Below are 18,064 nucleotides of genomic sequence, written 5' to 3'. Positions count from 1 at the left end.
ACCAAAATTTGACTTGCAAGTGTAAACAACTTGTACGAACTCAATACCTCAGCAAATGGGTTATTTGTGATTTTCGCATGGTAGCAAACCATTTTCAATTCTTCAAATAATAAATTGTTTTAAAAAAAATACCAAATAACCACTTTAGAATGCCTCTGTAATGAATAGGTGACACAGTATATGTTTGCCATCACGGCAAAAGAAAAGATGGAATAAATACCAATTAAAAAAATATGTCAAACCATAATAATAATAATTTGCTATTAATGATTTTGGCAATTGAATGCATAATTGGTGAAAGGAAGCATCAATCTCTTTCAAGAACAAAAATGTCTTTGTGTTCTAAAAATGGAAGAGTATATACTATATATGCGTATATGAGTATATACGTATAGTTATACAGTACTGTGCAAAAGTTTTAGGCACTTGTGAAAAATGTTGCATGTCTTCAAAACTAACACCATAACTAGTTTTCATTGATCAATTAATGTCATGCAAAGTCCAGTAAACATCAAAAACTAAGTCAATATTTGGTGTGACCACCTTTGCTTTAAAAACAGCACCAATTCTCCTAGGTACAACTGGACAAAGTTTTTCTTTGTTGTTGGCAGATAGGATGTTCCAAGCTTCTTGGCGAATTCCCCACAGTTCTTCTATCTATTTAGGCTGTTTCAATTGCTTCTATCTCTAAATGTAATCCCAGACTGGCAAGATGTTCATTTGGGGGCTCTATTGGGGCCATACAATTTGTTGCAGGGCTCCCTGTTCTTCTATTCTATTTTATTTGCAATAGGACTATATAGGAGTCTAAAATTAGTATTTCCTATTTACACACTAAAGCTGAATATATACAGTACATAACCATATTAAGACAAATGTTCTTGTGAAACCTCTTATGTGCCTTAGAGTTTTGTACAGTACTGTATATGTACAAATTCAGTGTGTTGCCCAACAATCAAATCATCTTATAAGTGGAAAGTAAATTATTTGAGTTGTTAGACAATGCAAATTAACAGATTGAAGCCCAGCATTCGATTAACTCGTTGAAACTGGAGTTTATGAGAGCTGTTGTTTTATATGAAAATGGGTAGCTTAAAAGCAAAAGGATTTCTCTGAAGTTTAAACCTAATGCGAGTCATGTGACTTCCCTGATATTCTCTCTCCTGCAGTTTTATTATGAAAGAAGTTCCTGGGTTGTTTTGAGAGGTGTGGCTTGCATGTGACAGTGGGTTTGGGCTTGACAGAGACAATTTACAGAAAGAACATAATATCCTGATGATGGATATGGAAATTGCTGAAACATGGTGGCAAGTATCATAAAAGCACAACTGAGTGAACAAACCTAATAATGACACAATGATTTTCACTGTCAATCATCATGTTTCTGTACATGTTATCTGTCAGCGCATAAACGTGTGGTGGATTCTCATACTGGGCCTAAAGGAAGAGAGAAAGATGGACATATGTGAGTCTGACATGACTACAAAGTTAAATCATGTTAGATGTATAAGACATTTGCTGAATTTTGATTTAATGACAGTAAGTATTTGACATACAGCTCCCTGGTAGAGCTCAATTTCCCGATCAGTGAAGTAAGGCATCTGTTTGAATGGATTCACAGATATCAAGACAGGCCCAATATAACTCTTTGAATCACAGTTAAGAACATATGAACTATCCATTTCTGTTCAATTCATATCACATTACTAAAATATACTTCTAATTCATTGTATTTCAATAAATATTCACACTGGTAAATGTTAAGGTTGTAAGTATTGACAAGTGATCAGCCAATGATTAATTTGATTATGATATTTTCTATTCACTTTTTATTTTTTATTCTTTTATTATTATCTCTGCCTTGTTGCTGAATTGTTTGTGCACTGGAAGCTCCTGTCACCAAGATAAATTCCTTGTATGTGCAAGCATACTTGGCAATAAAGCTGATTCTGATTCTGTACTTAATTTAAAATTAGTTCTAAAGCAATTATTTTGGTACTCTTATTTTGTAAAATCTAGAACGTTTTCATGTAACTCAAAATAACCAAACACTGCCAAGCAGTATGTGAAATAAGGAAGTGAGTATGTGCTACATGTTGAGTCACTCGTAAATAAGAAGAAGTGAAATCATCTGATCCACAATCTGTGAGCGTTAATCTGCCAAATTCTAAGGATGAAAGTCTAAACGTTGTAGCAAAACAAACAAACAAAAAAAAAGATAGTGCTTTGATCCAGTCAATTAAAAAAAAATGTTTTAATAATAAAACGACAACAAATGAGTGTTGATAGTGACACTCATTTGAACACACACACACACACACACACACACACACACACACACACACACACACACACACACACACACACACACACACACACACACACAAAACAACAACAAAAAAACATGCTAACTGATTATTTGAGATAAGTGTGCTGATCCAGTCATTTAAGCGGTGTGATCTATTGGAGAGTGGATGGATTTAAAAGGATACAAAGATGTAGTCATCCATATATCTTTTTTTGAGATTTTCCACGATTGCATCTTCAGTTATCTTGGAGAGAAGCACCATGTCATCAACACCACTCTGCTTAACATTCTGGCTCTGCCAGTGGTACTTACTGCCCTGGAGGAAGAGGATAGTGATAGATTAGACCAGATAGAATTTCAAGCCAATAAAGCTACTTAAATCTTTGATAGAGAGAGATAAAGAGAAGATGGAGGAACAGAAGAGAGTTTATATGGGAGCACATATGGTACCTTAAAGCTGAAGTATGTCATTTCTAAGCAATTAGAGTCACCAATGGAATAATAAAAAAAAAAAGATGATTTATTTTCAAACAGGTTTCCCGAACACTATACAAACATATAGTCTAACCCCAAACGCACGCCATTGGTTGTCAACCAAATGTTTTTCTTGTTTAGAAACAGGTCGATTCTAGTAACTTAGCCAGTATGTCATTCTTTTAATTCTAAGAATATTTCCTGTTTAAAGAGCTGGGGAACAATGATCAAGTTGCTTAACTACAGCCTTGTAGACGTTACGATTTGCCTTTGGAAAATTTACCGGACAAAGACTTACAGCACACAGTTCCTCTTTCAACCTTCCCTGTTGCTAAAGTATTTACCACCAATTTTAACCACTGGTGATTGCGGATAGAGAAGGAGACAAGCTAAATGCTGAACTGAGACGTGTGTGTCCTTGTGCATTTAAACTCAATTAACAGGGAGACACAACGTTCACAAAAACAAAGTCATGCTATTTCCACAAATGTTGCAGCAACGTTGGTAATAGTTATAATGCAAATGTTGTTCACAAAAACAAAAGTATTTAATGAAAATATTAATTTTTAAATTCTACTTGATACAATTTCTGAAGCACAGTAGATCATACACATTTATTTATATGCCTTCATGAGTTCTTCAATGAACATATACTGCAATTAGAGTCTGTCTTTGAGAAACGTTTATTCTTTCAAATAAGTCAAAGGTAGTTTCCTGAGGGCAATACAGAAGGAAACCAATGATAGTTACAAAGCAACATGCAGCAAATGTAAAGGAACCATAGACCAGCTGTGTATCATATTTTGATGTATTACATAGCATTAAAAGATCATGGTTTACTAAGCACAATCATTAAACATCAATATCTCTCAGTATAATTTGAAAACAAACACTGCTTTCTGCATACATTTATTATTATATGACTTATAATGTAATAAATAGGCATGCCAAGCACAATTCAACACAGTTTTACACCAATTAAAAGTGTACAATGTAAAGTGAATAAAAAAACAACAACTATAAAGCTATTAAACACACATGACAGGGTCTAAAGGCTCATTGCTGAAATATCTAAGCCCTTATTGTCTCTGCTGAAATCACACTGATGTACGTTTTCAAACTTGAAATTTGAGGCACACTAGATGTTGCCCCTAATAAGCTCTTTAAAGGGATAGTTCATCCAAAAATGAAAATTGTCTCATCATTTACTCACCCTCATGCCATTCCAGATATGTATGACTTTCTTCTTTTGTTGAACACAAACAAAGATTTTTACAAGAATATTTCAGCTCTGTTGTTTCTCACAATGCAAGTGAATGGGTACCAAAATTTGTAAGGTCCAAAAACAACATAAACACAGCATAAAAGTAATCCATATGACTCCAGTAGTCAAATCTACAGTATATCTACAGCAGTGATATGATAAGTGTGGGTGAGAAACAGATCAATATTTAAGTCATAAATTATTTTAAGAATTTAAGAATTTAAGTCAAACATAAATTCTCCTCCTTGCCCAGTAGACGGCGCTATGCACGAAGAATGATAATTGCCAAAAGCAAAAGAAGAATGTGAAAGTGAAGATTGATAGTAAAAAAGGGCTTAAAATATTGATCTGTTTCTCACCCACACCTATCATATCGCTTCTGAAGAAATGGATTTAAACACTGGAGTTGTTATGCTGCCTTTATGTGCTTTTGGAGCTTTAACATTTTTCAACCATTTCACTTGCATTGTGAGAACCTAGAGAGCTGAAATATTCTTCTAAATATCTTTGTTTGTGTTCAGCAGAAGAAAGAAATTCATACACATCTGGAATGGCATGGGTGAGTAAATGATAATTGTTTTTTTTTCGGGTGAACTATCTCTTTAAGGCTTTTTTGCTTTGGTGTGTTGCACCACTGGGAAGCTGTGTACCATTTGCTGGGTTTGAGGTCTAAATTCTGGGTTTATGTTTTTACCACAGCTTCAACATTTCACATGAAATGTGGGCATGGTATGTGCCTACAGTTTCTGTGCTACAACAGAGGTATGGACCCATAATATTACCATAAATTAATTAGGTGTTATATGATGGACACTGGCGTGTCTGAATATGAATTTTTCTTTCACTGAAAGTCAAGCTGAGCGATAACATCCATTAATATCTTGCCTAAATGAAACGTGACTTAAACTGTGTGAACCACAAGGTAGAAAACATTTTCTCTGTTCAAAAACTGCAAAGTGCTCTGCACACAATCCGAAATCCAGACACAGTAATCAGCTTTAACTTCGTAGAATGTAGCTATTTTTGTTCCGTGAATTGAAATGAAATTTTAATGGTGACCAGTTTTGAGTTGATGTCACTAATGTTCCTCTTTGCTGGTAGTTGATAATAACCTAAGAAGTGGAAATGGGCCATTCCATCACATTCCATAAATGGCTAATGCAAAAATCCCATCAAATAACTGCGTCATTCAGAAATATAAGATATAGCTGATGCGTTCTTATGAAATAAGAAAAAGGAACGTATGACATACGACCAGTAAGCTGTACAGATATGCCACCTGACTTGTCTCTGTCATCAAGTCAGTCACACTTCACTGAAAATTATTTATGCTGAGGTATAGGTCTGATATAATGACAGAGTGCACGAAGTTTCACATGGAACAGCGAGAAGCTTGCAATCTCACTATTTCACTGTGTTGGCCTTCCCCTTTTCTCCTCTATTTGGAATGCCCAATTCCCAATGCACTCTAAGTCCTCGTGGTGGCATAGTGACTTTCCTCATTCCGGGTGGCGGAGGACGAATCTCAGTTACCTCCACGTCTGAGACCGTCAATACATGCATATAATCATGTAGCTTGTTGAGTGTGTTACCGCGGAGACATGGCACGTGCGGAGACTCACACTATTCTCCGTGGCATCCACGCACAACTCACCACACGCCCCACCGAGAATGAGAACCACCTTATAATGACCACGAGGAGGTTACCCCATGTGACTCTACCCACCCTAGGAACCAGGCCAATTTGGTTGCTTAGGAGACCTGGCTGGAGTCACTCAGCATGCCCTGGATTCGAACTCGCGACTCCAGGGATGGGTCAGCATCTTTACTCGCTGAGCTACCCAGGCCCCCCTTCAGTGTTGGCCTTTTTATACTTTATGAAACTTCCTAACACTGTAAATAAAATTATTCTAATTTCTAATTAGAATTAATTAGAATTCTAATTTCTATTCTACATTTTTTATTCTAAATTTACATGGTGCAAGCTGATAGGCAATTTTAACCTGTAATCGCTTAGTCAATCAACTTGCATACTCTATATCTAACATTTAAACAGCCTCAGCTGTTGGCAGATAAGCCGGTCTCACTGTAGTGCACTACAAGAGATTTATCTCTAAAACCCTCCTCCTCCCCCAGCACCAATGATCTAGAGATGGTTCTCAAATGTTGAATAACTGAAGAGGACAGACCCTGCTTACAAAATGTTACACTGTATCCCTCTATATAATGTTGTTTCTCCTATCTTGAAAGACCAGCACATGCTTAACTAGCTTAACAAATAAGATATCCTTGGCCAACCAGCCTCAAGAGAAAGATGCTAGTCATCCATCTTCGCTAAGTTTTGTTAGTGAACAGCATGGCTTTATCCATGCACTAAACAGCTGGTTAATGAAAATACATGCTGGTCTAATCTGGTCTTTTCAGCAGGGCTTTCAACATTGGACCTGCTATAGCTGTAGTTCAGTTGTAGTCCAGTGGATCTTTTACTATACAGGTTGAGAAAGATATGGGCTCCATAAAGCTGAAGAAATGGTGAGGATGTGCCAAGACAGGAACCGCAAGTCCCCTGTGACACACATCCCCACTTCCCCCCCCCCGCCCACCTCTGGGTGCTGTTGCGAAAAATCCTCTTTGAACCTCTAGCTGCAAAAAGTCAAATGCTCACATCCTTCAGAACACCAGCTTAGCTCAGAATACTTTTCAATTACCTAGATGCCTTGCTCTGACCTCAAGTTACCTCTTGTAGCGCCAAAGCAAATAAAATGTATGGACGGCTCATGATTATGACAGCAATGAGACTTAACTCCTCACAAATGGACCTATGAATGTACAGGTGAAAGTCACAGACTGATTGATTAATGAACTTATGAATGGGGTTCAATATTTCCATTTAAGGAGTTGCTTGAGTTCACTGCAAATTCAGTGTGTGCTATTGTTGTTTGACCGATAACTTCCTTTTCAGCATTGTGTCACACATCTTATATGAATCACCTTAACATTTTACTTTTGGAGGGAAGGAACATCTCCAAAAGACATTGATTTTGACATCCACATTAAGCACTCACAGTGGTCTACTGAGCATACTTTGGAAAATGTATTTCTGCAAACAGTTATTCACGTGTGCCCATGAATATCTAAAAAATATAATTTAAGCTTGCACTGTGAGATGATTTAAATCAAGAAAGGAACTAAGTGGAGCAATAAAGAAAGAAAGAAAGAAATATTAATTTAACATTCATTGATAAAATCTCTCTGATATGCTATGACAAAGAGATCAATTCAAATTAACCAGGTGCAAAAGTTCAAAAGAGAAACCTGAAGATGTTTCTTTACCATTATGCCGGTGCTGAAGTATTCCTCTCTCCTCAGTGGTTTGTTCTTTGGCCCGATCAGTATAGTAAGTCTGAAAATGCAAAGGTTTTATCAGCACCCTGCCATGACCAGCAGACTCTATAACACAAATGCAGAATGCTTAGTGAAGGGAAGCAAACTGTGACAAGCAGAGGGCATAGATCACTTCCTTAAACTCCCACAACCCTTAGGTGAGACAAGAAGAGAAGTTGCATGCTCTTTCTGTCTCTCTTTCTCTACTAACAGCCACAAGCTGTACACACACACAAATGCCCACAAAAGAGCCCAAACGACTCGTGTAGAAACATAACACATTTATCATCATGATCTAATCTCTCCCATTATCATGATTTTAATTCTAATTATAGAATTATAAAGACCAATAGTCTCAGGTTCTAGCGTTAAATTGTAGAAATTTGCGAAACACAGGATGCAGCCACACCTGTTAAATGGATGACAACAAAATGCATGTGAAACAGAAGTTAAACAGTCATATAGCACCAAAAACAGTACACACCCTCACTGATGCTTAAACGTTTTATTCAATACTGAATTCAAAATGGGGTGTTTTAGCAACATTAACAGTAAGATGCAAAGGGCTGGATTATGGACCAGTGCAAGCTGACCAATAGTGCTCCCGGGCCTTGGTAGTTATCTGATACCACTTCAAAACAAATACATTTTCATTTAAATAATAATAATAATTTCAAGTTTCCTAATGTCATGGTTTCCCAAAGTATGCATTAATCGAAAGCATTTTCGAGACCCATGCATTTTCAAAAGGAATAGTGTAGTCGTGGCCTGATTCTGACCCTATTGAACACCACTACGCAGGAGATGTATTATTATGTTGGCTTGACAAAGACAACATACTGTTATTCTACAGATTTCTTTTTTTTAATTATTATTCCTAAAATGAGACCAGAATTTCTGACTGTAACTCGTCCTAGATTTCAACCTACATCCATAAAACACTGCACATGTCATATTCCCTGTTGTCTTTTGTTTTTGTGCTTTTATGTTGGAATTCTTGTTTAGTTTCCTGTTTCCTGTGTTAGTTTTGTAGTCCTTGTAGTTTTATTCCTTGATTGATTCTCTCTGATTGTTTCTCATTCCCTGATTGTTTCCCCAGGTGTTCCTTGTTTTCCCTTGTGTATTTAAGCCCTTGTTTTCCCCGTTTCTTTTGTAAGTTTTTGTATGTTTTGTCTATGCTTGGGTCCCTGTGTTTTGCCTTTCCTTTTATTTTGAGTTAGCTTGTGTATTTTCAGTTTAATAAAGCTGTGTGTAGATCCTCCCCCTTGTCTTTTTGATGTGATCTTGGTTTTCCGATAGCAAATTGAATTAATTACATTTTGTCATCAAAAACAAAGCAACACATGTAGGCCTACTTGTTTTAGCATTATTAGCATTGCCATAGAAACGTGTTAATGCAGCAAAAAATTCAGCTTTTTCTCTCTTGGCTTTGTCAAGCCAACATCAAAGTTTGTCTCGACAAATGTACCTGTCTAGTTTTTATGTACAATATTGTAAAACAGTGCAGTTGGACTTTCACACATTACCCACATGTCATGACAAAGGGGCAGAGCCTAAAAATCTTTTTGTATGTTACAAATTTGACACTTTATGTATAATGCATAACAACTGTAACATCTCACCAAGTCTTGAAATAGGAAAGTTGAAAAACATTATATATATATATACACACACACTGTATAGAAGATGTACACAATGCATCTGCTTTATTCAGCCATTCAAATTCATTTAAACTGGTCTACATACATTTCAGAGGAAATAAACTACATCACAGGCACATGACAGTACAGCATGTTATTGAGTAGCATGTAAAAATCAACATAAAACAACAACAACAAAACATCCATTAAAACACAAGTGATTGTGTTTTTCAAAGTGAATCTACAGTTTCTGTAAATGTAGGAACACACACCAAAATCAAAAAGCTTATTGTCAAAAGCAAAACAACACGTTCATCTTTCACATAACTGTAACAAGATGTTGATTATGCAGTTAGTGTCTCTGAAGAGAGACTTTAACAATAATTCTAGTTTTTATAGAATCTTGCTTATATTTTTTTTCCTTAGATAATGTATTACCTTAAGCAAACCAATCCTTACAAAACAAAATAACATTTTGAGATTATGACAAAATAAAAAACAGAGCACCATACTGTAGCACCACAGATTAGCCACCAATCCTTAAATGGAGGCCATCTCCTCAGAATCTGCTCTTCAAATTAAATATTCAAAATGTGCTGCCAGTACCCGGGATGGTAGATGGTCTATTCGAGCTCTCTAACGGTGGCTGATACTAACAAGTTTAGACATAGATGATTTAATGACAAATTAAGTTTAGCTAAAGGTTTAAGGTTTTAGATGTTTGAGCCATTTAAAGTTGGATTTAAATCTTTTAATTTTTTGTAAATATCCATGGAGACTTTTAAAACACACAACTAAGAGCAAAATTAATGCAGGCCCTGTGACCTAATGGGTAAAGTATTGAACTCTGAAGCAGGAAATTGGATGTTGGCATCAGGATTCTGGGTGGATTTCAATCAATATAAAGTATGGAAAACATTTCATTGCAAGTTTAAAACATTAAAGGTAGAGTTCACCCTAAAAATTATATTCTGCCATCATTTACTGACCTTCATTTATTTATTGTTATATAATTTTTTTAGCAGGTTTGGAATTAAAAGGGTGAGTATATGATGACAGAAGTTTTATCTTTGAGTGAACTATTCCTTTAAGATCTGAAGGGTGAGCATATACATTTCTGGGTGTATTCCTAACCAGATAGTTTAGGATAGTTAAGGTAGTTCAAATCTCCTCTGTTGCTCTGTGACCTTAATTACTTGTTGCCCAATGGAGACTGCGATGGCAATTACAGTACACAACATTTTCTATGAGAAATGTGTCTGCTACTTTAAATAACAAGTAATAATGCTACGATACTACCACAAGTTTCAGCAATGACTTCCATTGGTTGATTTAGCTGCTAAAATTGTGCATGTAAGCTAAAACAGTCCATACCTCTCATTTTGTTGTTCATGAAGGTTTCATTACTGCACAATAACTAATGGTGAATTAGTGTTAGCATAATGGGTCCCGATGGTCAGATAATGGCATAGCACATGCAAATAGCTACAAGGCTGTCAGATTAAAAGATACAGTATCTCAGCACCAACCACACAGCCAAACGAGAACTTATGACATCTGAGTGATCTGTAGTATTTGTAAAGATCTGTTCACACAGACAGCTATTTAATTGGATTTCATGAGCTCCACTACAAGGACTTCAATTATTAGTTAATGTGCCACGTCACTGCATATTAGCATAAAGATTGTTGTTTTGCAACTTTGTTACATCGCTAACATCTCTTTTGCTGATGACGCCTCAAATCACCAACTCGCATTGAAAATTAATAACTGTTTGATCCTTTGTCTTCAAATTGTTGACAGTGTGAACGCCCCTTAAAGTGAAAGTGTGTTATGTTAAAATGCTTTATGTGGCACTATCAAAATATTGCTCTGTTGGTTTGAGCATCCGACTAGACCGAAACAGCAATGCTGGCTCAACCAATGTAGTGAGATTGGGACAGGGCTGTTTATTGGTCCAACAAATGGCAGGTGGGAACAGTGCGTGGGAAACCTGTCTGAAAACAATTGTTATTTTTAGAATTCTATTGTGATACTAGTGGCACAGAATTTACACACTTCAGCTTTTAGACTGGTTATAAAGACAATTGGTCTATAAATGCATCATTTATCACATTAAAATAATGGACAAATCTATTAGCAATACACAGAACTAACAGAACAAGTGTGACAAAGTTCATGTTAACACTTTTCTCTACGACAACTGATGGCGAAAGCACCACTCTAAGAGCAAAAGGGATACTGACAGATGCATTTTAGGCAGACTGGTATTCACAGCAGCAGTGCTAAAGCAGCTGGTCTGAGGAAGAGAGAAAGCAGCACTGACTCTCTCTCTTTTTATGTCTCTCCATCCCTCTCGCTCTCATTTCTTCCACGCTCTCTCCCACAATGATGTCAGTCTGCCAGTGGTTAACAACACTCCTTCAGTGGAATGCTGAGCATGGGCGGTTTTGGCCATGCAAGAACAAGGGAGAGGCGGAGGAGGGGGAAAAAGAGTGAGAGAGTGAGAGAGAAAGAGAGAGAGGGAGGGAGGTCGGTCAGTGTCCTTGGCAGGTTTTGCAGCACATCTGTCTGAAGTATGGGCGGCTGCAAAATTTGAACCTGAGCACCAGGGGGCAGTATGCCACTGTGTTCACATCTTTACACTCTGCAGGACACAGAAAATATAAGAATCACTTGTCCTTCAAAGATAAATGGATTATGCACCTAACAACACACAAGAACATTTTCAAATTTGTTCTACATCCCAAATTTCTTAGAGTCCACAACAAGTACTTTGCGTGTAGTTTAAAGGAATGTTACGGGTTCAGTACAAGTTGGGCCCAATCAACAGTGTTTGTAGCATAATGTTGAAAAACACAGAAAATAATTTAAACTCGTCTTACGTTTATTAAAAAAAGCAAAAATTGCATTTACATTAAGGCACTTACAATGTGAATGGGGCGAGTCCATTGTCCATCCAAGATTGTACATTGTACATGCTAACCTGATTTAAAGGCATAGTTCACCCAAAATGAAAATTCTCTCATCATTTACTCAACTTCGTGCCATCCCACATGACTTTCTTTCTTCTGCTGAACACAAACAATGATTTTTAGAATGATTTCTCAGCTCTGTAGGTCCATACAATGCAAGTGAATGGCTTCTAGAACTTTTAAGGTCCAAAAAGCACATAAAGGCAGCATATAGTAATTCATACGACTCCAGAGGTTAAATCCACATCTTCAGAAGTGATATGATAAGTGTGGATGAGAAACAGATAAATATTTAAGTATGTGATAAGTCTCTAGTTCTGTCGTGAAGGAGGAAGCGGAAGCCGGATAAACAATCCAAATAAGTCTTTATTTGTAACACAATCAATTTCAGTATATTCACCACTGTTTGCTTTTCAGCACAACATGAACACAAACGAACTCTCTGATGCGTGTGTGTGTCTCTCTCTCTCCTCTGACAGTCTGAACTGCCCTTTTAACCCCCTTCAGCTCTCACTGCAACACAAAACAGCTGTTAGAGGTGATTTCCCACAGGTGTCAATCCTTACCACTCTTCCACTCCCGGCCTCACTCTCCACAGACATCGTTCGGTCATGCTCTCATCACCACAAAGTACTTTTTTTACTGAAAATCTCCACTTTCAAGTTCTTCTTCTTATGTTTTTGGTGATTTGCATTCTTTGTGCATATTGCCACCTACTGGGCAGAGAGAAGAATTTATAGTACAAAAGGACTTGAATATTAATCTCACCCACACTTATCATATAATTTCTGGAGATATAGAATTTGCCACTGGAGTCTTATGGATTACGTTTATGCTGCCTTAATGTGATTTTTGGACCTTCAAATATCTAGCCACCATTCACTTGCATTGTATGGATCTACAGATCTTTGTTTGTGTTCAGCAGAAGGAAAAAAGTCATACACATCAGGAGTAGCATGAGGGTAGTAAGTAAATGATGAGATAATTTTAATTTTGAGGTAAATTATCCCTTTAGTTAGTTTAGTTTATGTTATCACACTAATATAGTGTTAATACATATGATGTTTATATCTAGTGGCTATACTTTTTAAACATTGTGCATTTTAGCATGTATGGACGGGCCCCATTTACTTGCATTGTAAGCACCTTACTATCACTGAGATTTTTGCTTCTTTTTTATAAACTTGGTATGAGTCAAATTTCTATTTTGGGGGTTATTAACAATATGCCAAAAATGCTAAACTTAACTTGTATTGAACCAGGAACCATCCTTTAAGGCACTGTGGCTGTTTCCCAATACTATTTTCAACATACTATGATCTGGGATGCACAAATTCCTTATTCAAAAACTATTTAGGACAGATAGTATATGAATTGGGATGCAGCATATATCTGCTTGCCCTTTAACCTCTAACCTTCAGGGTTATCTGTAGGGCCGCTGTGGTCACACGCGCTCTTGCACTGCTGCATGGAGGCAGGCCGATGTGATTCAGGGCACTCATTGGACTGCTGACCAGTATGTGTCAGACACTGCACTGAGCGCATTTCCTGACCCATACCGCACTTAGCCGAGCACTGGAACAGCAAAGCCACACAAAGACACACACATCAAACACACAGGACAGAACATGGGCAAAACTTGAATTTTTTTTTGGAAAAGCTTAGAAACTTGGCAAGTTTTTGTGGAAACATGCATATTCTTGCCATTCACAGCTCTCCAAGGTATAATCTAATATTGCTTGAACTTTAAATAAGACAAATTTCCATTTTCAAGCGCTTGGGTCAAAATCAGGAAGTCGCAGTCTAACTGGTTTGAAGCAGATCTCACCTCTCCCCAGGGTCCTATAACCCACTGAGGTGGTGGGCAGCGTTGTATGTAACAGCGCACCCTGATGGTCGGACGGCTCTGTTTCGGGCACTCTGACTCGGGCAGTGTTTCACCGTTCTCTCCACTTTTACACAGAATCACCCTGTACCTGTATCCTGGACCACAGCTAGGAGTACACTGCAGAGAGACAGAGAGAGAGAGAGAGTGAGAGAGAGAGAGAGAGAGAGAGAGAGAGAGAGAGAGAGGGATAACCAAATAACACCAGAGACAGAAATAGACTTCTCAGATCATGGGTGAGGAACCAGCGCAGGATCATTCCACAAAATTGGTGCCTTTTTCATTTCAAAAGGATGATTTTTAAAGTATATATATATTTTACGATTGTAAGCATTCTATCACACAAAGAATGTCTTTAGGCAGTGGCGTCTTTAGGAATGACTAGCTTGTATGGCGACTTGTCACTTAAGGAAGTTTCGGCACATCCAACTGTTAATTTCATCAAGGCACTGGCACAGGGAGTCTATGGGGCTGTAGTCACTCGGCAAAAGGGCTAGGTAGATATGTGTGTCATCTGCATAGATATGGTATGCAATTTGGTTCTTTTTCATAATTTGGTGCAAGAATTGAGCCTCACCATCATGAATGTTCACTCAGATTCATAGTTCCTATGTTCACAAACTAACCCCTGAACCATGAACCTGAACCAGCTGATACATGATACATTAAGGTCATGGTACATTAAGATCATGACACTACAAGGAGTTTATAAGGAAGAGAATCTAAAACCCACTTTTTAATTATCAGCTGTTTTCTGTACAAAATCATGTTATTTGGAATAACAACTTAAAGAATATTTCTGGTTTAATACAAGTTTAGTTTTTTGGCTTAATGTTGATTACCACAAATTTTTTATTTGACTCATCCCTACTTTTCTTTAAAAAAGTAGAAGCAAAAATCAAGGTTTTGGAAGTGGAAGAAAAAATGGAAGTGAATGGGGCAAATTTTTGGAGGGATTAAGACAGAAATGTGTAACTTATATTTTTGTGATAAGTACTTAAATTAATTATTCTGTTAACTCATGTATTATTTGAGCTGTAAAGTTGTTAATGTTAGTTAATCAAAATACAATTAATCATTGTTAGTTCATAGTACATTAACTAATGTTTACAAATATATTAGTATATGTTTGAATTAACATTAACTAAGATTAATAAATGCTGTAAAAGTATTGTTCATTGTTAGTTCAGGTTAACTAATGTGGTTATCTACTGTTAGTAAATGGAAACTTATTGTAAAGTGTTACCAAATCATCATTTTTACAGTCATTTTAGGATTTTAGGATTTGTTGATATTACATCGACATGGCAACGAAGTTGTAAAATTGGCTATATCTTTACACAGAAAAGGTTAGTAAGCAATTTTATCACAATAAAATCATGATAACAGGGTTGAGACATAACTTTAAGTCATTAAAAAAATATATTATGTCCAGTAACACATAAAAAATGATGTAGAGAGAATAAATACTAAATACTAGGTTTTATTTGCATGTATTGTTTTTAAATCAAAATGTGCATACAGTATTTGCGGAAAACCAAAGTTGGAAATACTGGGGGGACAGACCAAAAGGCATCAAATAAAGTTACTTTTTGCTGATGTGTTCAGAAAATCACCTATAATAACAGGTTGTAAAAGTTGGCAACAGCTTTTGAAGTCATTGTTTATGCAGATTTTAATAAGGGATGCAAAAGGCACCGATTTTGCAGAATGATCCTGCCCACCAACAGTAGAGTTTAGTTTAGTAGATGTTTAGATCTGACAAACAACATACCATTACGAGCATCCATTACAAAAAAAAGTCATCTTTGACAGGTGTTTCTGGTATTGTTCTACCTCAGACCAGTCCAGCGAGTGCCACTCTGGGGGGCAGGTGTGATTGTGGCAGGCTTCAGTGATGGAAGGGCGTGGTGGGGTGCAGGCCGAGTCATCCAAGACTTTCTCCTCTGTGGCAGTGATCTTCCTCTTACACAGGACTTCTCGTGTACGCACTCCTCCATTACAACTCCTACTGCATTCAGACCACTCTCCTGTCCACCACCTGACAGACACATATCAGAGTTAGTCCACAAAAACATTTGACTTTAAACCAAAAGTCAACAAGTTGTATAAGTTTATTTATAAGTATAAGTGATTGGATTTAATTAAGACTTCAATTATTGATTTGCACTCATCACAGAATGTTGGTGTGCCACTGTTCATTGATATCGGTCATAGCGGAAGTCTTGTGCATGTATACTCTTCGACTTTTTTCCCGAAAACAAATTGCTTTTTTGTTGTTGAAATTGCTCCTACTGTAGCTGGCAAAGTTTAAAACTGTTGTTTTGATGCAATTTGTTATGTGGGTGACACCTCTGAATGTGGTTTATGTGATCAAATTGCACTCAATTTACTCCTTTATTTAGCACTGTGTACTTGTGATCAGAACCCCTGAGATAAATGGGTGTAAACTGGGCCAATGGCACACAAAATCACATACAGAATACCCACGTTGGAGGGCAGGGTTCTGAGTTGCATGATCTTCTCTTGTCTTTGGGCTTGTTCTTCTTGTCGCAGAAGTGGTTGTAAACCACAGAGAGATCAGCTTGCTTCTTGCACACCACCTGCTGGATTTGAACCCCTGTAACACAGAGAAGAGCACATTGCAATGTATAACCCACAGTGTATTTCCATAAACGCTGATCATATAAGTACACTAAAGGGGCAAAATAAATATGAATTAAATTCAGTGTTTTGCTCTTATCACTGTGTAAATACACAGTCAGGCTCCGTGAAGTTACACAATGTGCCAGTTTTGTTTTACAAAGCTTCTTTTCTTATCAGCAAGATGGATAAGGGTCATTAGTTCACAAAGCATGAAAGCAAGAAAAAAAGAGAAAAGGAAGTGACATCAAAGCTTGCAAAACCCTCTGTGGCATTCTTGTTGCACACAGTAAATACAATAGTTTAATTCCCATAAATTCAAACTGTTCAAGCACATCCTAACAGACATGGGAAATCTTCATCATGTGTGAATACCGTTGGGCAGCTTGCTTTTTTAAACAATTGAGGGAAAGCATTAATTGTACATGTGTGCACCTTACAATGGGATAATTCAACTAAAAATGTACAATTTGTCATAATTGACTCACTCTCATGTTGTTCCAAACCTGTATGACTTACTTTCTTATGCAAAACACAAAAACCGTTTAAATGAATATACTGATCTGTCTTTTCAACAAATGGCAGTTGACAGTGATTCACTTTAAAACTTAAAAAAGGACCCAAAAGTATCATAAAAGTAATTCATGTGACTTGTGCATCACATTCCATGTCTTCTGAAGACATACGATATAAAGTAAATTGTAAGTGAAAATGTTGATGCCTGTTGACGCAGTGATTAAAGGAATATTATGGGTTCAATACAAGTTAATCTCCATCAAAAGCATTTGTGGCATAATATTAATTACCACAAAAATGAATTTCGACTCATCTGTCCTTTTCTTTAAAACAAATCCCAAACTTGAGTTACAGAGAGGCACTTACAATGGAAGTTAATGGGGGCCAATTTTTCAATGTTAAAATACTCACTGTTTCAAAATAATATCCACAAGACATCAACAATATGCATTTTAACATGATTTTAGTGTGATAAAATCACTAACTAACCTTTTTTGTGTAAAGTTATAGACAGTTTTACAATTTCGTTGCCATGACGATGTAATGTCAACAAACACCAAAACCCTAAAATTACTGTAGAAATTACAATTTAAACAACCTTACAGCTTTAATAATGCATGAGTTGTAACGGAAGAATGAATGTAAGTGCTTTTTTAACATTTTAAGCTTCACATTTCTGTTTAAACTCTCCAAAAATTTGACTTCCATTGTAAGTGCCTCACTGTAACATTGATTTTTGCATTTTTTAAAGAAAAGGAGCAAAGAGTCTAAACACATTTTTGTGGAAATAAAATTTTTGCCACAAATGCTGTTGATTGAGCATAACTAGCATTGAACCCGGAACATTCTTTTAAGCTTCTCTCATAGTGCTCATGGACGTGAATGCCTTCAGAAGACTTGGAATATTATAGTATAAATTATAACATAATTTGTTTTTATTTTTGGGTTAACTATTCCTTTCAAGTGAGAGTCTTG

At 36.6% G+C, this 18,064-nt stretch overlaps 2 protein-coding genes across 2 annotated transcripts in view; both read right to left on the bottom strand.

Annotated features, from left to right (window-relative positions):
* Nucleotides 1-7,507, bottom strand: part of LOC127620884 (unconventional myosin-If-like) — a 28,971-nt gene extending 21,464 nt beyond the window's left edge. Inside the window, exons 1-4 of the mRNA XM_052094223.1 lie at nucleotides 7,380-7,507; nucleotides 2,493-2,624; nucleotides 1,557-1,646; nucleotides 1,343-1,437 (exon numbers count right to left, since the gene is read on the bottom strand). Of these exons, the coding sequence (XP_051950183.1) occupies nucleotides 1,343-1,437; nucleotides 1,557-1,646; nucleotides 2,493-2,624; nucleotides 7,380-7,382 (320 nt within the window). The 5' untranslated portion in view covers nucleotides 7,383-7,507. The remainder of the gene's footprint in view (nucleotides 1-1,342; nucleotides 1,438-1,556; nucleotides 1,647-2,492; nucleotides 2,625-7,379) is intronic.
* Nucleotides 7,508-9,127: 1,620 nt separating this feature from the next.
* adamts10 (ADAM metallopeptidase with thrombospondin type 1 motif, 10) overlaps nucleotides 9,128-18,064 on the bottom strand; it is a 102,491-nt gene continuing 93,554 nt past the window's right edge. The window contains exons 21-25 of the mRNA XM_052093665.1: nucleotides 16,421-16,550; nucleotides 15,767-15,971; nucleotides 13,874-14,050; nucleotides 13,461-13,620; nucleotides 9,128-11,717 (exon numbers count right to left, since the gene is read on the bottom strand). Coding sequence (XP_051949625.1) covers nucleotides 11,608-11,717; nucleotides 13,461-13,620; nucleotides 13,874-14,050; nucleotides 15,767-15,971; nucleotides 16,421-16,550 — 782 coding nt within the window. The 3' untranslated portion in view covers nucleotides 9,128-11,607. The remainder of the gene's footprint in view (nucleotides 11,718-13,460; nucleotides 13,621-13,873; nucleotides 14,051-15,766; nucleotides 15,972-16,420; nucleotides 16,551-18,064) is intronic.

The sequence above is a fragment of the Xyrauchen texanus genome, chromosome 27 (genome assembly GCF_025860055.1).
Source record: "Xyrauchen texanus isolate HMW12.3.18 chromosome 27, RBS_HiC_50CHRs, whole genome shotgun sequence".
Classification (NCBI taxonomy): Eukaryota; Metazoa; Chordata; class Actinopteri; order Cypriniformes; family Catostomidae; genus Xyrauchen; species Xyrauchen texanus.
The sequence above is the reverse complement of the archived record's forward strand: the minus strand, read 5'-3'. Positions and strand labels throughout refer to the sequence as shown.